The sequence below is a fragment of the Aspergillus piperis genome, assembly GCF_003184755.1.
Source record: "Aspergillus piperis CBS 112811 unplaced genomic scaffold BO85scaffold_4, whole genome shotgun sequence".
In the NCBI taxonomy this organism is placed as follows: Eukaryota; Fungi; Ascomycota; class Eurotiomycetes; order Eurotiales; family Aspergillaceae; genus Aspergillus; species Aspergillus piperis.
Genome location: NW_020291594.1, coordinates 1,484,963 through 1,506,929, shown reverse-complemented (window position 1 = coordinate 1,506,929; position 21,967 = coordinate 1,484,963). Strand labels below are relative to the sequence as shown.

The window sequence follows — 21,967 nt, the reverse complement described above, 5'->3', positions numbered from 1 at the left end:
AAACGTGGAACGGCTCCGCTGCGGTGATGCTACCAGAGCTAATTTCTTGCTTGGCTCGTTAAGGTACACTCTCTTGACCCACGGCGGTCGCATCCTTCCACCCACAGGCCCTGATTGGAATTTGCGCGCTCTTCCGGCTCGCTAGTGGAGCGCAAAAGTGAGCTTCAACAATTCTTCTTTCCCTCACCGTTGGCTCTTGCGGAGCAGACATCTCCGGTCAACCCTCAACTATCTATCCCATCAACTAGATTGAATTGAAGACAAGGGAACTGGATAAGTGTATATCCTTGCTAGACTGGGGAGTGTTGGTGACATCTTGACTCGTCCAAACCGGGTGCACGAATGCTTTAGCTTATCCACTAGGCTAATTTGGTTCCTTTTTTTTTTCTTGCTGTCTTACGCCTTACAGAGTGGGGTTAGCAGGTTCCTGATCGTCTATCATCAATTTTCAGCTGACTTGCGACAGAAACATCTTCACTTAACTTTCTCACTTACAATTATTCTATCAGCACGCTCCTGGACGTGGACCTTTGAGCCTCTGAGCATTGGCCTTGGTTTCCAGAACGGCAGCCATGGCCCCGTCACCTCACCAGCAACACTCGCAGCTCGTCGTCGACCCTGACACTGTTCCGGTTGGAGGAGAAGAGGTCAGGAGCGAGGCAGAGTCCCGAGAAGATGCAAAGCTACTGGTATGTTTATCAGTGGCATTCCTTTCAGCGATCGAGTATCGATATCGAACAAGTAATCGCTGATATACCACCAACAGAAATCTATGGGCTATAAGCCAGTGAGTCAGCCTTAGCAAGCCTATTGCACGCAGGTTTGTCTAATCAATTTTAAAGGTCCTTCATAGGACATACACATTACTTGAAAACTTCTCGACGACATTCGGTAGGTGAAATGATCACGGCGGATTCTAGGCCCATGGAGGTCACTAACCTCACATGATTAGCTGCTCTCTACTTTGTTGGAGGAGTGCGCGTCACTTATAGTACAGGTATCGCAGCAGGTGGTAACCTGGCTTACTGGTAGGCTCTACCACCGCCCATGCAATGAATCGTGTCTCATTTGGTGTAGGACGAGTTATCTAGTCACTTTGGTATTCACATACATCACCGCTGCTGTCATCGCGGAGGTATGCTCTGCCTCGCCCTCCGCGGGCTCTATCTACTTGTGGGCCGCAGAGTCTGGAGGCCCTCGCTTTGGAAGGCTACTTGGATTTGTGGTTGCTTGGTGGAGTACTACTGCCTGGACGACCTTCTGTGCTAGCAACACCCAATCTGCTGTCAACTACATGCTCTCGGTGAGTGTCACTCTCACGGATATTTCAAGATAGTTTACTTATCAGCGCCACAGGAATTGACGGTCTTCGACGTCGACTTCCCGAAAGACACATCCAGTGTCAAGTTCCGTGCTGTCCAGTGGATCTGCACGGAAGTGTTGCTAGCATTGGCCGCACTTCTCAACTACCTGCCGCGTATGTTCGATCCCAAGACTGGTTGCGCCTATCCTTTCTCTGTTCAGATTTGCTTACAATTCTACAGCTAGGTTCTTCAAATGGGTGTTCTACTTCTCGTCCTTCATCGTCATGCTGGACTTCTTCCTCAATGTCATCTGGCTGCCGATTGGTGCCGCCAACACATGGGGTTTCCGCACGGCTGAAGAGGCATTCATGTCCACCTACAACGCCACAGGTGCCCCTGCAGGCTGGAACTGGTGTCTTTCCTACCTCGCCACTGCCGGTATCCTGATTGGTTTCGACGCCTCTGGTCACGTTGCAGAAGAGACCAAGCATGCTTCGGTGACAGCAGCACGTGGTATCTTCTGGAGTACTGTCGTCAGTGGCATTGGTGGACTAGCAACTATCATTCTGTTCCTCTTCTGTGCAGTTAGTCCCCCACTTCCATGCAACGATTATCCAACAGCCCCATACTGACATGATCAGCCCGACAACGACACTCTCATGTCCTTCGGCTCTCCTCAACCATTCGTGCCCCTCTACGCCGTCGTCCTCGGCAAAGGAGGCCACATCTTCATGAACGTCATCTGCATAGTTGCATTGTGGCTCGTAAGTCCACACCCCCAACAGCTCCCCCAACCACATATTCATATACTAAACCACTTTACAGAACACAGCGATCGCCATCGTCGCCGCCTCCCGCCTCGTCTTCGCCGTCGCCCGCGACGGTGTCCTCCCCTTCTCCAGCTGGGTCTCCAAAGTCCACAACGGCCAGCCCCGCAACGCCGTCATCGTAGTCTGGGGAGTCTCAGCACTCATCAGCTGCACGCTCCTACCCTCCGACGTGGCCTTCACATCTCTCGTCTCCGCCGCCGGTGTCCCTAGCGCCGCCGCATACGGCCTCATCTGCCTCGGCCGACTCCTCTGCACCCCGAAACGCTTCCCCAAGCCCGAGTGGAGTCTCGGTCGCTGGAGCAAGCCGTTCCAGTTCATCGGTGTCTTCTGGAACGGCTGGGTGGTAGCTGTGCTATTCTCTCCTTACGAGTTCCCCGTCACCGGCGCTAATCTCAACTGTAAGAACCCATCCCCTTCCAACATACTTCATCCTAAAACATCTTCTTACTTACTCCCTCTCTCTCTCTTTCTAACCAGACGCCCCAATCATCATGGCCGGTGTGACCATCTTCGCTCTAATCTCCTACTTCATCACCCCCGAAAGCGCCTGGTTGCCTATCGACCGCATCTCGCATTTCATCGATAGCAAGGGTGCTGCGACCGAAACTGTCGAGGAAGTTGGTAGTGGTGATAATCATCATCATCATCATCAACAACAGCCTGAGGCGACGACGTCTTCCTCCGGGAGGGAGGAGAACTGAGTGCAATATCGCGTGGCGCACGCCACAGTAATTTATATGTTGTATTTTACGAGTGGTGGTTGTGGTGATGCTAGTTTTGCGTTGAATGGTTGAGATGGTCGTTGACTGATCGATCTTGGTGGGGGAAAGAAGGCAGGAAAGACTGGACTGCTTGCATTGCACCCTCCCCCCAACCCATCTGTTATGTTTGAGTGGGAAAAGTTTGCTTTGTAGATATGATAGAGCCTAGAAGTGTTTAGGTATACCCAGAGATTTAATGTGATTTGCTTTAGTTACAGATGGATGCATACAGATAAACTCCTGGTGATATCAGATACTAGATTTTGTTCTATTTCAGAGAGTGTAAGAAGCAGCTAGCTCTCACGGGTGCCAAGGGGTAACTCTATATATGACTTTCAGTAAGCCTTGCCTGTATCTGTACAACAGTGATCCCACTCCAGTAGAATAAAAACAGCACAAATCCGTCACCCAAACAGCACATATATTCAAACCATTTGCGAAGAATATTTCCTCACGCTCCGCAAATCCAAGTCTAAGGGTCCAGCCCAGCCGAACACCCTTAGTTCCCCAATATAACGCCAGTATTACACCAATACGCAGACTCCGTGTTTTCCCCGTTCCATATAACTTATGTCCATTATAAATCGTCAAATACCATGGCAAGATGGCTCAGGGCGGTCGTTAATCGCAGAGAATATCATCAGCGAGCCACGAAGCGGTTTTGTTCAAGGGAGGAGGATTGAGGAGCGTATATCGTCCATAGTGTCAATCCAACCTTCTGGGAAAGCTCGCTGCTTGAACCACGCTTGTTCCAGTTCCTCGAGGGCCTTATCAACATTCTGCAGTCGTATTAGCATTTATTTGACCTCAATGACGTGCATCCTTGACATACCTTAAACCCGAACCGCTGGAGATCAGTCATGGTCTGCCGCACAAATTTCTGCTCGCTCTCGTTCCGTGACTCTCGGCCAGCTGTAAAGAGTGGCCATAGTACCGCCAACTGACCCACATCCTTTGCGAGCTTTCCAATCAACGCCAAGATTCGCGTAGCAAGCATGTCTAACAGCGCCCTTTGGGGCTGTATATCAGGACGGCCTGCTGCTCCAACCCGATGTAGGAATATGTTGGTGGCCTTTTCATATGCTTCGATACACCCGGCATACTCAAGGACATCGGGGTATGGATATTGTCGCAAGCTCTCATCGTCTAGTTCGCCTAACATCTGCAGTGCCTGTGGTGCGTTCAGACGCCATTGTACCAGCCGCTGTAATAGCTCGTGATAAACCAAGTCTTGTTGTTCGAACGGCATCAGACCATCTTGTTTCGCTTTTCCAAAGGCACTGATGGCTGCTTGAATCTCCATCATAGCGGACCAACATTGGCGCAATTCAACAAGATGGTGACTATAAGCAGGTTGTTCGGTCGACAGGCTTGGTGTACCCAGATTGTACTCCCAGCCACCTCCGTGTGTTGTCCAATAGCTGCCTTCCACCACGGTTCCCTCACTGGTGGCACAGGCACCTGCAACGTCTAAGTATGAGAGCAGCGATACGAGGAAGGGTCGAAGTGGGTGATTGATTTCAGCGAGGCGCTTGGCTTCTTTGTCCGGGTCGTCATTAGGGGTGAAAAGTATTCGGTAAATTTCTCGGGCTCCTTTAAGATGGATAGCCCAGTTGTGATGTTGAGAATCCATCATCTGATTTATTAGCTTTGTGTGCTCGTTATGCCCAGGTCAACAACAAGGGGCTCACCTCGAACAGTGACAGTAAAAGACAGGTGGCGAAATCCGTAAGTCGCACGCTGTGGTCGGGGTCCGTATATCGGGTTCTAAAGGACTTGACAACCTCGCCATAATTGCTCATGGCTTGTTGGAAGTGCTTGTTTCGCTGTTGCCCTTTAGATGTATTGGCAAGGTGCAACGCACCCATGGCTTGCATAGCGCTAGCCATTGACGTTGAGGATCGAGCGAGCTCAGGGAAGAATCTTCGGTAGGGATTTATGTTGTTCGAATTATCATAGATGAGGAGTAGAGTAGAGACCTGGTCGACGAAATGAGTGTAATACCGGCCTTCGACGCAGTCCAGTGACGAGGATAAAAACTCGGCGGGAGAGATGGGGTCTTGGAAGCGATATTTTATAGGCTTCAGGTCGGACACAGTTGTTGGAGACACAACTAATGTTTCGAAGGGCTCATTCTCGTCTCCTGCCGGCTCCTGCTTCACTTGCTTGTCCCCTTCGCTCTTGATCTTTTTGTCGCATTTCTTGGCGGTGGCGGGAGACGAATCCGCTTGCGGCGGTCCGTAGACTTTGAAGGTCATACGACCCTGAGTGCCATCGCATTCAAGACCCAGGCGTGTACAGTTTTTGCAAGACGGCGATGCTTCATCGCAGCGGACGTGGCGTCGACGACATGTCGAACAGCCTGTAAATCCTCGGTGATGCCATCGACGGACCCGCTTTCTTTTCTCAGGCGCTGCGGCTGCGGAAAGCTGGGGTTGTGCGGGGGGAAGAGGCTTCCCCGGCGCACAAACCAACGTATGAACTTCCATGTGTAGGAGATAATGCTAGATACGAGTAGATGGTGTGGGGTAGCGACATGAAGGTGAATGAGGGGCGGATGTGTCCGACCAGAGAAATTCGAGGTCAGACGGCGGACGTCGACAGTTAAACCATTTAGGAGAGACCAATAGTGCGTCAAAAGGAAGTCCCTGAAATCAGGAAATCACTGTAGGGAAATAATGGGCGACGGGACAATCCAATGGAAGTCACAAGGGTGAGTGAGGACTTGAAAAGGAAGCCGAAGCACTGGCAATTAGTAGCCGTAGTAAGAAGGTAGTTAACTAGTAGTTAACGGAGAAGCAGTGGTGACCACTAGTTACGTTAGTAGATGATGATCGGATTATTAAGTATGGGGGGGCAAATTGAGGGAGAACCAAAAGAGCAGGCGGCGAGATGCTGGAGCCAGTGGGGCTCCAGACGGTCGGGCATTTGGAAATTTGGGGGAAAAGCTGGGAATGGGAAAAAAAAAAAGAAGGGGGGGAGGAAAGGAAATGGTGAACTGAACTTGAACTGAACGGATTACTGAACACTTTCGCGGCTGATCGAAGATAGTCGTGGCCTAGCCATCCCACTCCCTCGTTTTTTGCAGATCATCCACCACTTCCTCCTGTTCGGTGTATCTACACCACGAGAGAAGTAAGTTCCCTCTAAACAATTCTACTTCTACTTCTCCTTCTCAAACAACTCATCATACCCCGGTGTAAAGGATATTCCCCTCCTCTGTTTCATTTCCGGCTGAGCGCAAAAAAAGCCGACGGGCGCTGCTGATCGACCCTAGTGGTGGATCATATTTTACTCTCTAGTCCTTCGTGCTGCGGTGCCTACTGCACTTCCTGTCTAATGATCTGATTTCCTTCGGTACCTCTCTTACTAGCCTAACTGGTCTGGCGGCAGGATAACCTTTTTTTCTGCACAAGAAAATCCCGCATCGATGTCCATCCAATTGCGAAGAGCAACTGTAATGGTACCTCGAAACCTTCCGAGCGCTTCCTACATCGAGTGGCCTTCCTTCGTCTTCCAGATCCCCACCCGATCCACTCACGATGATTGCAGTAGAGTGGAAGAGCCACGATGCAGCATGCGGAGGGGGGCTGCTAGTCTAGTACTGGGCGAATCCCGTAGCCAGAATTCTCCGCCTTCCCCCCTGACCAGTGGGCATTGGCATCTGATAATTAGTAGCGAAGGAAATCGCTAGAGTGACCCGGTCCAAAAGGATTCGCCCAGGAGCCACTAACTCCCGACTATCTCGGTTGCCAAGCACCTGAATGGAACCTTCTCGCCTGCCACTTTACCGGTTCTAGCGGCCTCCTCGTGCCTTTTCATTCGAGACCATACTTAAGTATGTAGACTGGGGATGCCATTTCAGTATCTTCCCTTCCTTCCCCCCCCCCCCCCCCTTGTCATGAGGATTCCGTGGTAAGCTCAATCAAGCTACCCGGTTTGAGAGTGGAAACATGATTGGGCGTGTTGTTGCTGGCCTGTCGAACCATGCAATGTCTCAGTTTGCTCGGCCTTTTCACTCGGTCAACAGGAAACGAATGCTCAACGCCCGTGGGCTCCCGAGTGCTCCTGCAAGTAGATGACCCCTTGAAAATCTCGTCTCCATGTGTGTGTGGAACGGGTGGTCCCGCAGCCCGTGAGCTACTGGCAGCGTCAAACGAGAAAATGAAGGCAGCAGAGATGGCCCTGCACATCCGATCACCAGTCAGCTCATTTTACACGCAGATCATTGGTGACGTTGCTAGAGGTCTGTGTGCCCTTGGGAACCCAGATGATGGTCGATGAGAACTGGTCTGTCTGTGGAGTGGTTCTCCTGGGTCATGTTCCGTGGATCTGCCAAAATCGAGGAAACTGGATGGGACTGACCCGACCATTCGCTTAGCTGTAACTTTTTTGACGCCTGCTGACGGTCTAGTCCATCAACTTGGCAGGCATTGTTCCTCGCTGAATTTTTTGGAACACGTCTTGGTATTGCGATATGGCGCGCAGAGCTACTCCTTCGGGATAAACAATGTGTTGGACGGTTTCAGTTTCATGTCGCGGCGGGATTCCGAGCACAGTAAACTCAAAGCTACAGGAGAGCTAGGCAACATGGAGGCAATCGGGGGTAGATCACCTCCTCAGCCCAGACCGTTAACGAGCACGCACTCTGACAAAATACACGAAAGGCTGTGTATTTGTGGGAGGTACCAAGCACATACAAAGCTGACAGGCCCAAGTAACCTACTGATCCAGTATCAATGCACAGTCTAGTCGATTTGTTCCCGATTACACTAATAGACATAACAACTCTGTAATCACACGATCTCGACGGTGACATGAAATATATGGTCGGACAGCTAGATGCGTTTATCATGCGATGTTCGCATTGTCATGCCCAAACAGGTGGTCGGCCACTGCGCCATTATTTGGGCTATATGGAATCAGTGTCCATTTGTTCATATGGAAATATGAGTGGGGGGCCTGGCATAAGCGTCGCATCACACCGATGCTTCGACGCAGGTTCTAACCCAGTGACTGCGCTCAGGTAGGCAGATCTCATGCAAGTTGGATGGCTGTATGAGGATAGTAACAGGGTGACCGTTTACATTTCTCGGCCAATTTATGATTGACTGTCGATACATCCTGAAAATGTCCAGTGCCTATCCTCTACTAACCTGTCTGCTGAAAAATGGCCTTCATGTACTACTCTACACACGGGGTGTGTTTTATTCATCCTCGCAGTGGCGGAAGCTGACCTGTAGCTGCCTCCCATCCTGGTCTGTGTGAATCCCTGCCCCATGGTATGATCCTTTCCTCCATTGTGGATATTTGCCTTTGCTTATCATGCCTAATAGCATTTGTTGTTACGGTATCGTAGTCAACCTGACGTCAAGGAATCGAGTAAAAGCGTCCGTGTCTTTTCTGATCGGCTTGCGGCATCATAGTGTTAATACTATATATCACTCCCGCAACAAATGCGCATCAAAGTGGCCCAACGCCGTGACTAACAGCCACTATACAAAAGCAACGCATCAATAGATGCTCACAGCAACGGAATTCTGGTCCATCAAACTATAATGACCACCCAGTCCTCTTCCACATCCCGTCTCCTTTTCGTCACCCATAAATAGCCGCGTGGCAAAACACCCAACCTTATTATACCAATACCCATTGCTTCACCTTAACTCAAAGCCCCAGTGACTCGCTGTACCTGCCTCGCATGTATACGAAAACACCAAAAGAACAACCCAGGTCCTGAGTAGCCATGGGACATAAAGGAAGCCAAGAGATCGGCTTGCCACAATGCTTTGAAGTCGAAATGAGTCGTACTGGCTAGAACAACGCTGCAGGGCGGGATGAAATGCAATGCGCACCTGTTAACCTACTAATAAAAGTGAAATAGTACGGGTATAGAGCGCCTATCACTATTTCCCGTAAGCCGAGATCTCGCAAGCATTAAAACCTAATGGATAATCAATCTCACGCCCGGACATGCATAGAGCACCTATCCCAAAGCCTTCCTGTCGACCATGAATCCATCAACACATATGGATTACATAACAAAAGCCCGGATGGTCTAGTGGTATGATTCCTGCTTCGGGATTTGAAATGCAGGAGGTCCCGCGTTCGAATCGCGGTTCGGGCCCGTAATTTTTTATCTTGTTTATTTGCTTACTGTCACATGACTTAGTCCATGTGGCCTTCGTTTGCAGTTTCCTGTTTTGTGTGTTGATCTCACTCCCACCGCGACGGATATAATAGGCCTCTCTGGCAACTCATCTTCGTACTGATGCTTCGTCTCTGCGTATGAGACATGCTCAGCAAGATGTTTCATAAGTTAGCCCGGATGGTCTAGTGGTATGATTCCTGCTTCGGGTCTTGAAATGCAGGAGGCCCCGCGTTCGAATCGCGGTTCGGGCCCTACTTTTTTGCCTTTTTCCGCCTGCCTCTCCCAGGGACATGCGACCCAGTTCGCCTACCTACTACCTACCTACCTACCCCTTTTCGTTTCCTTTCTTTTTCGCAAGCTGAAGCTGAGACTGATTGTTCAGTGCACTGCCACACTGTGACAGTTCCTCAATGAGAATATTATCAAGTAATCCAAACTCTATTCTACTACTATCGTTGTGTGTTACTCGCGTAGAGATGGCTAACCTGCATTTGTTGCAAGCGTAGCTAGTAGATATTATATGACCTTTTACGGTCATGAGTACCCTAATGAAGCTCGATATTCGCTCTCATTTTGCTACTTTCTACTAATCCCACCAATGCCGTGTACCAGAACATTCATAATATGTCTTGCTTCCAGGTGACTGACTCACTCAGACCTCGAGAAACACCAACTAGCGTTAAGAAACGTAAAGTGGAGTGTGTGGCATAAGCTCTTCACATGCGAGTATCAGAAGGTGCCAAGAAGATCAGAGACACTATCCATTTTAGTTTCGAGGATGGTCTTGGCCTGGCCAGAAAAAGAGAGAGAGAGAGGAGAGATGGCACACATATCTAAACTTTTCATGATCATCTCAGAGCCCAGCCACGATTATCTTCATGCGGGCTTTAGACACCTAGGTAAGCACTACGTTCGTGTTCGTGTTTGCTTTAGATTTACCTAGAAGAAACGGACGGGACGATCATGCAAAGGGTTTTTTAGACTTTAGATAGATAGGTAGACAGGTGAAGGAAGATGAGTGGAGCCCATGAAATTAAGAGGAAAAGGAAAAAAAGTTGAGTGGGTATCTGCTGGCAAACCAGAAACTCAAATTGCCCGCCAGAAGTAGTAGTAGTAGGAAATTAACATCAACATGCATCAGTGATCGTGAGAAGATTGCAGCGCAGGCCCAGGTAAGAAAGTAGACAGGGTGAGGTAGAGTTGGCCTGTTGTTGACTAACTGTTCTTGCGTAGATGGTAATCATGTCCAAACCGGCAATAATTTACAAGTAAATCCATAACGAGAAGCGTTACCACAGATTGGAGGAACTGTGGGAGGTGAACGATTGATGACTGGAATTGAACAATCCCCTTCAGACCAATCAGGCGTCCACAGATACTGTCGGACCAGGGATGGGGAATGTGGCCGATTCCCTGGCCTCTGGATCTGGTGATTCGGCTCCTGTAGCCTTCCCATTCATTCGATCGAACTCGAGTGTTTCAGCCAGCTCTGCGGCCATTGGATCTAAATCTTCCTCTTTGAGGCTGGTGGCAAGTGCTACCAACTTGCGATGGACATCGAACTTGGTGCTTACACCCGCATCGGCTGTCTGTTGGACAAGATCCTTCACGGCAGCGCGCCGAGCCTTTTGGGCAGAGCACAATTGACGAGCCATAAGGTATGTGCGACGTAGTTGGTCCTGGTCAGATCCAGTATCCCCCTTCTCGGGCACTGGCGTTGAGGCGATCCTCTCTCTGAGTCGAGCCTGGTGGATTTGCTCCAAGAGCGATTCGTAGCTGTTTTTCAATTGCTCGTAACGATCAAGCTGCGTGTCGATTGACTCTTCTTCGGCTTCTTTCGCTACCAGCATACCGACCTGTTTCTGGATCTTTTGTCGATCCGATTCAAGTTGCGCATACAGTGCTTCCGGGTTCGCAACATCGTCTGAATCTTGCTGGTTTGCCTTGGAGCTGCCATAGCTTGCGGTAAGTTTCTTGTTCGCTTCGGACATAATGACGGCGATCTTAGACATTAATGCCGAGGTAGTAGGGGAGGAGTCCTGCGGAAGGCTGGGAGGCAGGTGATCTGATGTAACAGGTGCCTTGATGTCCGGATCTAATTGATCATTACCCATCGTAATAGACGAAGGGGGAAGAGGGATGTCGCGCTCATTAGGTGGTACCCGTCGGACGATAGTTGAGGCTGCCTCGCCTTTGTTGTTTATAAGGTCACCAGCTCGCGGACACCGCGCGAGTAGTAAGTCAACCAAGCGAAACGCGCCATTTCGAGCGGCAATCAGAGCAGCAGTGTCCCCATTCTGATCTTGACAGGACAGCAATAAATCAACTTCCTCAGCCGAAAACGTAACGCGTAGCTTATCTAGCAATACTTCGCAGTAATATCGCGAGCTCTTCCATTTTCCTTTGCTCCGAGTAGTTTCTGCTATGTGGTGGAATAGAGTAGCGCCGAACCAGTCTCGGAATGAGACTGTGTCCAGGAGAAATTCTAGTAGCGGTGGAAACGTCCTCTTCTCATAATTGTTCGTGAACAGCACGGCACGCACGAGAGGTGTCTCCTCCTGATCAGATAGAGCTCTGATATTTGCTCCTCTCCGTAGTAGATCCCTCACGATTTCTAGGTCACCCATGGCACATGCCCAATGGAGAGCAGTATTTCCAGAATCGTCAATTGCGCGGTCGACCTGGAAATTGGCTGGCGGTTGTGGGGGAGGAATACGTGTCGCTTCCGGAGCATCCCCTACCGTCATGAAATAGTCCAACAGTTGATCACCATAGAGTATATGCTCCTGTTCACTAATAGAGATTGCCGGAGCCTCGTTTATCCCACGCTTGCGCTTCCGTGAATATGTACCATTCTGAGACATTACCATAATCTCTTCATCTGCAATCATAGACGATGACTCAAGCGTTGCTTGTTCTAAAGATTCATCCTCGTCGAATCCTTGGCTCATTTCATAGGGTTCATAGGGTGGATAGGCGGGCGGTGCCATACTTCGGTGCGGTTTTGGAGCAGGGACAACTTCTTCGGTTGCGACTCTCTTGTTTGTATTCTTTGGGGCTCTTGGCTTCGACGAGGCTGCAGTGGTATGTTTCGGGGCAGGTGGTGGACTGCGATCTCCAGCGACATAGTCGAATATCGGCCTTAACTTGTCGATGATGTTGTTGCGCTCGGCGAGCATACGGCCCTCAGGAAGCGGAATCCAAGTCCCTGCATATAGTTATAGCGCGGCAATGCGAGGCGATATTGGGAGATTCTCGTCTTACCTTGATATTTTCCATAGCCACCTTGCACCTTTTCATGGACCCCTTTCTGCACCTCGCGTTCTAGGATGCGAGTCCTCGCAGGCTTGTCAAACCCGGCAACTTTCAGAATATGTGTAGCATTTATCCAGTCATCGGAACGTCTTCGCATGACACTGTCGCCATCGAGTTTGAACTCATAAACCGGGACCTAGCCACAAGTGTTAGATTGTTGTTGTAAGCCTCCTTACGGTGTTGTTCAACACGCCTCATAGGACGAGGTTTTTACAATACCAGAAAGGGCACGATGAAGGAGTACTCACACTGCTATAAGTGGCAGAGTAGACTTTGGAGAAGTCCACGGCCGCCATGATGCGCCTCTTTTAAGCCGATCCTATTCTGCGAGTCCCGTACGATAATAGGATGTTTCCGAGCGGCGTCGCGACTTGAACACAAGGACTTAAAAGTCTAAACTTGGCTACCGCAAGGCATCAAATTTCAAGATTGCCTGTTGCCTTAGTCAATCACATGAATCTCAGTAGAAAGCGAGCCGGGTTGGTCGTAGCCCAGCAACATCTATCTCAACACGCGACGGATGGCAGGGCTGGATAAGACGCGCTCCGGGTACGTTGACCGCGTAAAGTGGATTTGGATGCGCTAAACCTGTTGTAGAATAAATAGCACGTGATGTCACATGACTTATATCCGGAAGGAACGACGACTGCGGATAGCTGCAAACCTCACAGCCCAGTCGCCTATCCTTGGAATAACCTTCAATTGAGTCACCCCCTCGTGTCAAGATGACTGCCGCCGAGTCTGTGAAGAGTGCCGTTGGGCTTGCGGATAGCACCGGTATGTAATTGTTGCCATTGGCGTCTGATGTGACGGAAGGCAGTGATGTGAAAGTTGGCACCGGGTGATTAACGACTAACGCTTGTCTTTAGCTGCCTCCCGCCAGGAAATGTCGGATGCTCGTCTTCCCCTTCAATACCGCGACTCTTGCGCAGGCCTCCTGATCCCATTGAACCGCTGCCGCCAGCAAGAATACTACCTTCCCTGGAAGTGCGAGGTGCGTTGTTTTCACTCTGGTTTATTCATGGATTCCTATTCGTCTTGTCGTATATATAACTAACGCCATGCCTCTTTCCACCCAATAGGATGAAAGACACAGCTACGAGAAGTGCCAATACGAGGAGTTCAAGAAGCGTGTTGCTAAGATGGAAGAGCTCCGCGCCGCTAAGGGTGGTGCCCGGAGCAACTAATGATACCATAAATATCGGCACGGCATTCGAGACGAGCGAAGGAGCGGGTTATGTACATAGAGATTCTGAGATTGTTTGTCCATGCACCGACATTGGCGTTGGGAAATCGTCCAAGATTAGGCTTGCCATCACCACACCTGCGAAAACCAGAACGGTCGATTGGCTAACCAGTAGCATCAACCGCACTTTTGGGGTTGTTCGGCTCCGACGCTGCTTGGGGGGTCTGGGTGGTAAAATCGTTAGCCACCCTCCCTCGAAACGACAGCACAGGTTTCTTCAGGCCAGAAGGGACTCAGATCTGTCCCACCTTTCAACTTTGCAACATAATGAGAGCGATGATTTGTCAAGTGCAATTACCATAATAGTTTGCGACTTTGTCCGCGAGTGCCATGAGATGACATCTCAAGCGGCAGGCAGATGCATATCTAGCCATGGTGCAACACCGTGGAGACCATGATGGGGTCTGTGAAGAGCTTCCAGTATGCTTCCAAATGGTCATGATATTCTTCATGCATCTTTCTGAAGAACTACATAGAGACGAATGCCCAACTATATTTATCTGCTTGCCCTCCATACATATCGGCCGCCGCGGAGCAACTGATAGTAGATATCACATGACCTCCAATCCCTCCACGCTGCTTAGAAATCGGCGGCATTGATAATCACCGACCACTGCTTACTGCCCCGCCCGGCCTACCAGAAATGGGGGGAATAAGTTTCCCGGCCACCAATAGGCGCTTGAGCCTTTGTACCCGAAGGTTCGACAGAATTTCTGAACGTCGGCAGGGTCAGCATTTTGTTCATATTTAATCGATCAAGTGTCTGCTGCCGTTGTTGTCTGTGTATAACCGTTCCGGGCGTGTCTTGAAGTCACGACATTGCGTGCCACTGACGTTGGCTTATTCTGCCGTGGTTCGGAGATACTGCCGGGAAAGTTCCCCTCATCTCCGCGGGGTTTTTGGATGGCCTGACCTTCGAACTTTTACTTCACCCAAAGCCACAGAAAAACCTTGGAACCTCAGACTGGGATTTGCAATTCGAAGTTCCAACTGTCTGGTGTTGACAACATGGGCTTGCTGTAGGTGGAGCGTGCTGGGTCAAAGCCGGATTTCATTGATGCGCAAAAACTAACATTGGCCGTTCCTTCAGAGCGCTTGGGACGGCTTTGGACTGGCCAGAAGCCAAGAAGAGAGCGGATCAGGTTCGCAAATGGGGAATTGAGGTAAGAAAATAATCCTGTGTTGATTTTCTCCCAATCGTGTACTCTAGGCGGGGTTCATCTCTGACTGAAATAGCAATTACTTGCCAATTGGCACAGAGCCAAGGGAAAGGAACGGAACGCCCTTCTCTGGGGTGACGAGGTAAGTCGTAATTCCTTCACTTTATCCTGTTTCAATGTTCGCTAATTGCTCATTCTCCGTTAGGTCGAGTATCTCGTCGTAGCAGTCGATGATGAGAGCAAAAAGGCCCGCTTATCTCTCGCTCAGGCCGATATTCTCAAGTCGCTCGCTGAGGACGAAGCATCATGGAAAGAAGGAACTTCCCTTCTATCCCAGAATAAGGAACAGTGAGTTTGGACCGGGGATTTGAGGACACGAGAAGGGAATCTCTGACGGATCTTAGTGAGGGTGAGGAGCCACCTCATTTTCACCCTGAATTTGGCCGATTCATGCTGGAAGCCACTCCGGGTAAGCCCTGGGGCATCGACTTCAAGGATTTACTGAAAGTAGAGTCCAATATGAAGTGGCGGTAAGTTTTCGGTTTTCCCGGGCAAGTAAAGACTTCTCTGATGGACGTATAATAGGCGTGAGGTTGCAAAGGCTCACATGGCACCAAATGAGAGTCCTATCACCCTCACCACATTCCCTCGTCTGGGGACAAAAGACGACTATATTCAGCCTTATTATCCCCCATCGGGTCCCGCATTGCGATCCCAGTTTGTTCCCGACGAAATCGCTAACCCCCATATTCGATTTCCAACCTTGGCGGCCAATATAAGATCAAGGAGAGGCCGGAAAATCGAGCTGAATGTGCCAGTCTATAAGGACAAAAACACGCCCGATCCCTTTTTGGATCCGACTGTGGACTATGACCTCCACAACTGGCCCGAGGATGATGATGTCCGAAATGGCGCGGCTAAGGAGGGTCATGTTTACATGGACGCCATGGCATTCGGCATGGGGAGTTGCTGTCTCCAGATAACTTTTCAAGCGAAGAACATGACGGAAGGGAGAAAGTTGTACGATCAGCTGAGTCCACTGGGGCCTATCCTTTTGGCTCTCACTGCCGCTACTCCGATATACAAGGGTTTCCTCGTCGACACAGATGTCCGTTGGAATCAGATCAGTGGAGCTGTTGATGACCGGACACGGGAGGAGCTTGGTGAACTTGTAAGATTCCACTCTCTTGTGTTGTTTGTTCCTCAGTCTCAAAATCTATATTAACACCATGCAGCCCCTGAAGAACGATAGATGGAGGATCCCCAAATCTCGATATGCTTCGAACTCGACTTATATCTCACAAGATCCCAGATTGAGAAAAGAATATCTGGATCCCGATCTTATCGTTGATCAAGATATCAAGAAGCGATTGATGGATGACGGCATGGATGATCTTTTGGCGACACATTTCGCGCACCTGTTTATTCGTGATCCACTGGTTATATTCTCGGAAGATCTCGAGGAGCTGGACTTGAACAAAGCAGATCACTTCGAGAACCTGCAGTCGACCAATTGGCAGCATATGCGTTTCAAGCCGCCGCCACCTGACAAAGATGACATCGGCTGGCGAGTTGAATTCCGATCCATGGAAATTCAGATGACCGACTTTGAGAACGCCGCCTTCAGTATCTTTATTGTGCTTGTGACCCGTGCAATCTTGAGTTTCGATCTCAATTTCTACATCCCGATCCAGCGTACGACAGAGAACATGGAAACTGCGCACCTTCGAAATGCAGTGTTGGAACAAAAGTTCTACTTCCGCAAAGACCCATTCTCTCGTCGCAGACCGAACCAGCAATCGCCAGGTGGTAGCAATGTCTCCTCTACGACATCCTCTGCTCATAACACGCCACCTCCATCACCGCCACTATCTCCAGTGGAGTCTGAGTATGATCTCATGACGATTTCCGATATTATTAACGGTTCCCCTGATGGATCATTCCCTGGATTGATCCCGCTCGTCGAATCCTACTTGAACAGTGTCAATGTGGATGTTGAGACACGGTGTTCTCTAGCCAGCTACCTTGACTTGATACGTAAGCGTGCGAACGGTACCCTTTGGACTGGAGCCAAATGGATCCGCGAGTTCGTTGCGTCACATCCTGGGTATAAGCATGACAGTGCTGTATCCGAGGAGATTTGCTACGACTTGGTGAAGGCTGTGGATGAGATGACTGTCAAAGAAGGCAAACACGGTACAGTTGGGTGGGAGCTCCTCAGAGGCAAGAAGAATTAGATGGCTGAAGACGAGTGTTGTTGCATATAGATGTAGATAGCGTGCTCTCCATATTCTTCCTACAGTGAAGTGAACATAATTAGAACTTCCTTGTCAGCTGACTGAATTGGCAAGCCCTGGAGGACATCCAAGCATACTCATTAGACAATAATTTCAAGATTAATTTCTCGTAGTGCTCGTTGATGGTACTCCTTCACTTTCCTCAATGTGCTCCGCAAAAGGGCCGCGGCTGACTGCCATGTGATCCATCAATCAACTATAATCTTGACTTCCTTGTCTAGATTTATTCCAAACACAGTCCCGTTCCTCCAAAAGCCCAGACTCCCCATTTCCGTCATTCAGACATCTTTCACTCCTGGCCACTATGGCAACAACATCTTTTCTTCCTCCGTTGGCTGCCGACATGAATCCGCCAGCCCTGTCACTTTCCATACACCGTTGACTTTATGAAGAATGAAAAGCTCAACGCCCACATGATGCACGACCCCATTGACCTTTGCTCGAAAAGGTGCCCATACTGCAGCCATGTTTCCAGGCGAGTATACCTTCACCTCTGGATCCCAGATGCGCTCGTCGATTTCGTCCTGAATCCGCGTCACTTGCTCCACGAAAGCCCCAATGGTACAAAAGCGAGGAAGGGTGGGGGATGGTGGCCAAACAGACATTCCTCCTGCCCGAACACAGTATTTCTCGAAGTCAACAGGATTTTTGGTCCTCAGTGCAGCTAGAAATCCTTGAATGACAGCCATGACGGAATCAACTTCGTCGGAAGGCTCGGGAAAGCTTGCCAGGGGGACCGCCTGGCTTGGTATTATCCAATGCATACTTGATGCCTTCGAAGAGAGTTTTAGAGGAACCGTGTCGTAAGATGTGTGGACACTGCTTCACTCGTCACGAAAGCTGGATTTTGATGAAAGGAACTCCGTCTTCACTTGCGCACCTGGAGAAATTCAGACGGAGTCCAGAATTCAGTATGTTCCTTCCCTTTGCCCCAGTGTACTGGCATGATATGCAGTTTAGTGGTATGGCAAATAGCCAAAATACGAGTCATCGAAAGCTTTTATCTTTTAGGTATTCGGCAGATAGAGCATAAACTGGCAATCAGGCCATGGTATATTGACAAAGACACTGCATAATCTCAGGCGGCATTCGAAACAAAGGCTTAAGAAAAGGCCTGTAGTGGCAATACTCTGATATAAGACCAACGAGCCAGCTGAACGTGTTACCGTTACAATGCCAATGATGGGCTTGTGCCACGGGTATACCCCTCGCTTCCGTCAGTGCGTGAGAGGGCCATGGGAAGCTTTTGCAAGCTCCTGATAGCATCTGCCGAGATTTTGGACCGCAAGTCAACGAAGCAGCATAAATTTGCCATGCATAACCACATTCTGCTTCGCACTATCGGTGTTGGATGGGCCTCTCGGAATCAGGAACAATAAGAACAGCGTCAGCTCAGCTCATATGCTTGTCCGACAGAACACCATACCTCATACACCCTTCTTAACATGACCCCTCGTACGACTCCAGCCTTGGTGGAGACGTTCTCGCCTGGGCCCCTTCCTGTCCATGTGCAACAATGAGAAAGCCTTGCACCGGACGAGCTAACCTCTATAAGCAAAGCGAATTCTCGTCGGATGTGATTACAAAGCCAGCCTGTGTCAATGCCGTAGCTTAGAGGCTTGTCTTATACCGTTGGTAGAAGACAGGGAGAATTTTGCCTAATAAGAGAGACACAAGTAATTGGGTTATCTCTGAGCCTAAACATGCATGATGCATCTGCCAATTTGGGGCACTGGCGGTCAAGCGACCCGCATGTCTCTTTTCTCTCTGGCGCCTCGTCTGCCATTCCCGTCTTCCACATCTCTCTGTGTCGGGTCTGCTTCCATGTCGGGTCTGCTTCAGGGTGTAAACACGATCAGCTTCCGCTCTTTGACTTCTATACGATGCACCAGATTTATCTATTGCGCCGGCATGAGGTCAGCCCACATCACCACAAGCTCACCGTGAACGGTGCTCACCCAGCCGTCGCGTGAAATTACCTTCCGGAAAGGCCCCATACAACTCACGCTCCGGCAGAATAATCGGCATGTCTACAAATCAAGACTCGGCATTTGGACGTACTCGATCTGCCATTTTGACCATGAGGTCATTGTGCCAGCTGTGTCCTATGACTCTATAGCTCCACATCTCGGTCGACAATCCTACCAGGAGCGAGTTATCTTATGGCGGTTGAGCCTTCAATGCCGCGATTCCCCGCATTCTTCACCCCATGCGCTCCCGGCAGAACCCCGGAGACAACCCCCACTAATGCACCAGGTGCAAGCTGGCATGGATTGAATTATCCGGGGCGCATTCATCCTAGTTCCCCACATGTTGGACCCTTTCCTTATAATGGCCGCCCCAGCAAACCCCCAATTGCTGTCGGGCCAGCGCAAATAGCAAATATCTCGTCTGTTTAATGATGCCAAAACTCGCTGTTGCTCTTCTCGCGTTACTTGCCGTGGGCAATGCGGCGCCAACTAAAGTGGCCCGCTCCGCGGCCAGTCCTACGGCCCAGGTTCGCAACGGCACATATGTCGGAGTGACGAATACACATTACCAGCAAGATTTCTTTCTGGGAATGCCGTATGCTCAGCAACCTTTGGGTGACTTGCGATTCACGGTGCCTCAGTCCTTGAATGAGAGCTGGAGCGGGGAGCGCGACGCAAAGGAGTATTCCGACATCTGTATAGGATACGGGGTAAGTGCGCAAAGCCTTCTTCGAGCTGATCCTGGCATTATAGATGTCAGCTAATGGGAGTAACTGTTAGACCGATTCAATTTGGTACCCACAGTCCGAAGCGTGTCTGACCTTGAATGTCATCCGCGATTCTTCTGCAAATGAGAACTCGAAGCTCCCTGTGGGCGTTTGGATACATGGCGGTGGTTTCTTTGAGGGATCCAGTGCTGACCAGCGCTACAACATGTCCGCGATTGTCGCCAACTCCTATAAAATCGGTATGTTCACGTATAAGGTTGTGGAGTTATTCTGACTAGTGACACTCGCATTGTAGGGAAGCCATTCATTGCAGTCAGCTTAAACTATCGCCTTTCGGCATGGGGCTTTTTGAGCTCCAGTCAAGTCTGGGGCACTGGGAATACCAACCTAGGCATCAGGGACCAGAGGCTAGCACTCCATTGGATCAAGGAGAATATTGCAGCGTTCGGAGGAGACCCAGAGAAGATCACCATCTGGGGCGAGTCCGCCGGGGCGATGTCTGTTGGCTATCACCTTGCAGCATACGGCGGGAGAGACGACGGGCTCTTTCGTGCAGGCATCATGGAATCGGGAGCGACTATTACTGCTAGTCCAGGCAACTATACCGGGTATCAAGCGCTCTATGATGAGCTCGCGGCCCAAGTCGGTTGCTCCAATGTAGTAGACTCTTTGCAGTGTCTGCGCGAAGTTCCCTTCGAGAAATTGAACGCTGCTCTCAACACCACAAGTGGCAACTCGGAGTTCAATTTCGGGCCTGTCATTGATGGAGATATCATTAGAGAATGGGGTAGCCTCCAGCTAGACAAGCATGAATTCGTCAAAGTCCCTATTCTTGCAGGTACCAATACCGACGAAGGAACAGCCTTCGGCCCCACGGGTATTAACACGACAGAGGAGTTCTATGCATATCTAACAGGTATGTACGATGATCAGTTGAGATACTGAAAGGACCCCAGGACAGCAAAATAGGCTAATCTCACATGCAGATGGTGAATCTGGATTCCAGCTACCCCCCACGATCGCCCAGGAAATCCTGCAGCTCTACCCCGATGATCCAGCACTGGGTATCCCCGAATTCCTCGGAGACAGTCGAGTCCCGTCCGAAGGCTACCAATGGCGGCGCACCTGTGCATACGCAGGGGACTATGTAATGCATGCCAACCGGCGGCGACAATGTGAGGCGTGGACAGAGACCTCGACGCCGGCATACTGTTATCGATTCAACATGCGCGCGGCCGATGTCCCCATCCTGTCTGGCGCCACCCATTTCGAAGAGGTTGCCTTTGTGTTCAACAACATTGCAGGACTTGGGTACCATTACGGAAAGCCATTCGCAGGGATGCCCGAGTCCTACGTACAGCTAAGCAATTTGATGACCAGCATGTGGGCATCGTTCATCCACGATTTAGATCCTAATTCGGGCATCAAGGACTCCGATGTACAGTGGCAACCGTACGGGAAGGATCAGCCGGTTGATCTGGTGTTTGATGCGAATGTCACGAGCTACAGCTACATGGAGCCAGACACGTGGCGGAAGGAGGGGATCGACTATATCAATTCCGTGGCCAACGCGTACTGGCGATAAGCTTCATGCTATCGAAAAACACACATGTGATGAGCATGAGAGTTTTTTGCCTTCCGATCGATGTTGCCTGCGGAGAAGGACGATAAGCCAAGGCAAACAAGGATGGTAGAGGGGGTGCGAGCGCATCCAAGTCGGCCACGGTTGTTGATTGACGGTTCCCTCGTTTAGAGAGCAAATACAGATGCCATACTTTTCATGCAGTAAACCCAGTTTTTCCCAATCGGATGGTAGATCGGTTCCGAATTGTAAGAAGGCAAAGATCATACGTAGTTGTTACAAGAGAATCCAAAAGAACTCTACAACATAACATAACAGCATTACGAATTTCAAATTACCAAAAGCCTGTATGACAAAAAACCAAGCAGAGACTAGTAGATACCTGCGATGACCTTTACACAAACGCGTGTGGTGTTCGCCCATTGTACCAAAGCCAAGCCAAACGGCCAAGACACGGAAATAACCAAGAGCGAGAACCGCTTCCCCTCCAAGAATCAACAACCCCAGGGGGAAGGTGAAAAGAGAATGTGGAAGCGATAAAAGGGGTCTTCTTTTTTCCATTCCTTTTTTCTTTTCCTGATGAAGGAGGAGAGTCGGCATTCATTGTCAATCAGCAGAGTGTT

The 21,967-nt window shown here is 50.0% G+C and overlaps 8 protein-coding genes and 2 non-coding genes across 10 annotated transcripts; 6 read left to right on the top strand and 4 right to left on the bottom strand.

Annotated features, from left to right (window-relative positions):
• The first annotated feature begins 333 nt into the window (after nucleotides 1-333).
• BO85DRAFT_230777 (putative amino acid permease) lies at nucleotides 334-3,260 on the top strand. Its single transcript, XM_025654777.1, has 11 exons — nucleotides 334-415; nucleotides 467-689; nucleotides 767-787; nucleotides 843-891; nucleotides 953-1,028; nucleotides 1,078-1,303; nucleotides 1,357-1,477; nucleotides 1,545-1,888; nucleotides 1,946-2,068; nucleotides 2,130-2,532; nucleotides 2,612-3,260. Exons 2-11 carry the CDS (start codon nucleotides 573-575, stop codon nucleotides 2,833-2,835), a joined length of 1,704 nt encoding a protein of 567 aa, XP_025518486.1. The 5' UTR covers nucleotides 334-415; nucleotides 467-572; the 3' UTR covers nucleotides 2,836-3,260.
• On the bottom strand, nucleotides 3,141-5,553 carry BO85DRAFT_230750 (Zn(II)2Cys6 transcription factor). The gene is made up of 3 exons (XM_025654776.1): nucleotides 4,587-5,553; nucleotides 3,728-4,531; nucleotides 3,141-3,674 (listed from the first exon to the last, which is right to left on the bottom strand). Exons 1-3 carry the CDS (start codon nucleotides 5,382-5,384, stop codon nucleotides 3,561-3,563), a joined length of 1,716 nt encoding a protein of 571 aa, XP_025518485.1. The 5' UTR covers nucleotides 5,385-5,553; the 3' UTR covers nucleotides 3,141-3,560.
• Nucleotides 5,554-6,144: 591 nt separating this feature from the next.
• Nucleotides 6,145-8,196, bottom strand: BO85DRAFT_467062 (uncharacterized protein; the record flags this gene model as incomplete). The annotated part of the gene is made up of 10 exons (XM_025662166.1): nucleotides 6,145-6,294; nucleotides 6,389-6,431; nucleotides 6,501-6,538; nucleotides 6,630-6,699; nucleotides 6,882-7,038; nucleotides 7,114-7,271; nucleotides 7,390-7,465; nucleotides 7,543-7,620; nucleotides 8,052-8,055; nucleotides 8,133-8,196. 10 exons carry the CDS (start codon nucleotides 8,194-8,196, stop codon nucleotides 6,194-6,196), a joined length of 789 nt encoding a protein of 262 aa, XP_025518484.1. The 3' UTR covers nucleotides 6,145-6,193.
• Nucleotides 8,197-8,942: 746 nt separating this feature from the next.
• On the top strand, nucleotides 8,943-9,022 carry BO85DRAFT_t80. Its single transcript has one exon. It is a non-coding gene; the product is annotated as a tRNA-Pro (tRNA).
• A 195-nt stretch (nucleotides 9,023-9,217) lies between these two features.
• BO85DRAFT_t81 lies at nucleotides 9,218-9,297 on the top strand. Its single transcript has one exon. It is a non-coding gene; the product is annotated as a tRNA-Pro (tRNA).
• Nucleotides 9,298-10,001: 704 nt separating this feature from the next.
• BO85DRAFT_392455 (putative APSES transcription factor) lies at nucleotides 10,002-12,881 on the bottom strand. The gene is made up of 3 exons (XM_025656845.1): nucleotides 12,610-12,881; nucleotides 12,311-12,497; nucleotides 10,002-12,254 (listed from the first exon to the last, which is right to left on the bottom strand). The coding sequence occupies exons 1-3, from the start codon at nucleotides 12,655-12,657 to the stop codon at nucleotides 10,408-10,410; spliced, it is 2,082 nt and encodes a 693-aa protein (XP_025518483.1). The 5' UTR covers nucleotides 12,658-12,881; the 3' UTR covers nucleotides 10,002-10,407.
• A 205-nt stretch (nucleotides 12,882-13,086) lies between these two features.
• Nucleotides 13,087-13,548, top strand: BO85DRAFT_485696 (NADH dehydrogenase [ubiquinone] 1 beta subcomplex subunit 7; the record flags this gene model as incomplete). Its single annotated transcript, XM_025663339.1, has 3 exons — nucleotides 13,087-13,138; nucleotides 13,231-13,355; nucleotides 13,444-13,548. The coding sequence occupies 3 exons, from the start codon at nucleotides 13,087-13,089 to the stop codon at nucleotides 13,546-13,548; spliced, it is 282 nt and encodes a 93-aa protein (XP_025518482.1).
• A 691-nt stretch (nucleotides 13,549-14,239) lies between these two features.
• Nucleotides 14,240-17,187, top strand: BO85DRAFT_447131 (glutamate--cysteine ligase). The gene is made up of 7 exons (XM_025659655.1): nucleotides 14,240-14,626; nucleotides 14,698-14,770; nucleotides 14,844-14,909; nucleotides 14,973-15,115; nucleotides 15,172-15,297; nucleotides 15,353-15,938; nucleotides 16,003-17,187. Exons 1-7 carry the CDS (start codon nucleotides 14,616-14,618, stop codon nucleotides 17,002-17,004), a joined length of 2,007 nt encoding a protein of 668 aa, XP_025518481.1. The 5' UTR covers nucleotides 14,240-14,615; the 3' UTR covers nucleotides 17,005-17,187.
• Nucleotides 17,188-17,366: 179 nt separating this feature from the next.
• On the bottom strand, nucleotides 17,367-17,828 carry BO85DRAFT_416101 (uncharacterized protein; the record flags this gene model as incomplete). Its single annotated transcript, XM_025657720.1, has 1 exon — nucleotides 17,367-17,828. The coding sequence occupies one exon, from the start codon at nucleotides 17,826-17,828 to the stop codon at nucleotides 17,367-17,369; it is 462 nt and encodes a 153-aa protein (XP_025518480.1).
• Nucleotides 17,829-19,465: 1,637 nt separating this feature from the next.
• BO85DRAFT_457380 (cholinesterase) lies at nucleotides 19,466-21,347 on the top strand (the record flags this gene model as incomplete). Its single annotated transcript, XM_025661513.1, has 4 exons — nucleotides 19,466-19,744; nucleotides 19,815-20,001; nucleotides 20,058-20,678; nucleotides 20,749-21,347. 4 exons carry the CDS (start codon nucleotides 19,466-19,468, stop codon nucleotides 21,345-21,347), a joined length of 1,686 nt encoding a protein of 561 aa, XP_025518479.1.
• Nucleotides 21,348-21,967: the final 620 nt, after the last annotated feature.

What these genes read in the sequence shown, in the direction of transcription:
- BO85DRAFT_230777 (XM_025654777.1), top strand. Translation starts at nt 573, where the DNA reads ATGGCCCCGTCACCTCACCAGCAACACTCGCAGCTCGTCGTCGACCCT. An exon ending in AAACTTCTCGACGACATTCG is followed by an intron (nt 892 to 952) that starts GTAGGTGAAATG and finishes TCACATGATTAG; the next exon opens with CTGCTCTCTACTTTGTTGGA. An exon ending in ACTTCTCAACTACCTGCCGC is followed by an intron (nt 1,478 to 1,544) that starts GTATGTTCGATC and finishes ACAATTCTACAG; the next exon opens with CTAGGTTCTTCAAATGGGTG.
- BO85DRAFT_447131 (XM_025659655.1), top strand. An exon ending in CCCTTCTCTGGGGTGACGAG is followed by an intron (nt 14,910 to 14,972) that starts GTAAGTCGTAAT and finishes ATTCTCCGTTAG; the next exon opens with GTCGAGTATCTCGTCGTAGC. An exon ending in CTATCCCAGAATAAGGAACA is followed by an intron (nt 15,116 to 15,171) that starts GTGAGTTTGGAC and finishes GACGGATCTTAG; the next exon opens with TGAGGGTGAGGAGCCACCTC.
- BO85DRAFT_230750 (XM_025654776.1), bottom strand. Translation starts at nt 5,384, where the DNA reads ATGGAAGTTCATACGTTGGTTTGTGCGCCGGGGAAGCCTCTTCCCCCC. An exon ending in TTTTACTGTCACTGTTCGAG is followed by an intron (nt 4,532 to 4,586) that starts GTGAGCCCCTTG and finishes CTAATAAATCAG; the next exon opens with ATGATGGATTCTCAACATCA. An exon ending in TCCAGCGGTTCGGGTTTAAG is followed by an intron (nt 3,675 to 3,727) that starts GTATGTCAAGGA and finishes ATACGACTGCAG; the next exon opens with AATGTTGATAAGGCCCTCGA.
- BO85DRAFT_392455 (XM_025656845.1), bottom strand. Translation starts at nt 12,657, where the DNA reads ATGGCGGCCGTGGACTTCTCCAAAGTCTACTCTGCCACTTATAGCAGT. An exon ending in ACTCTGCCACTTATAGCAGT is followed by an intron (nt 12,498 to 12,609) that starts GTGAGTACTCCT and finishes ACTTGTGGCTAG; the next exon opens with GTCCCGGTTTATGAGTTCAA. An exon ending in TGGCTATGGAAAATATCAAG is followed by an intron (nt 12,255 to 12,310) that starts GTAAGACGAGAA and finishes AACTATATGCAG; the next exon opens with GGACTTGGATTCCGCTTCCT.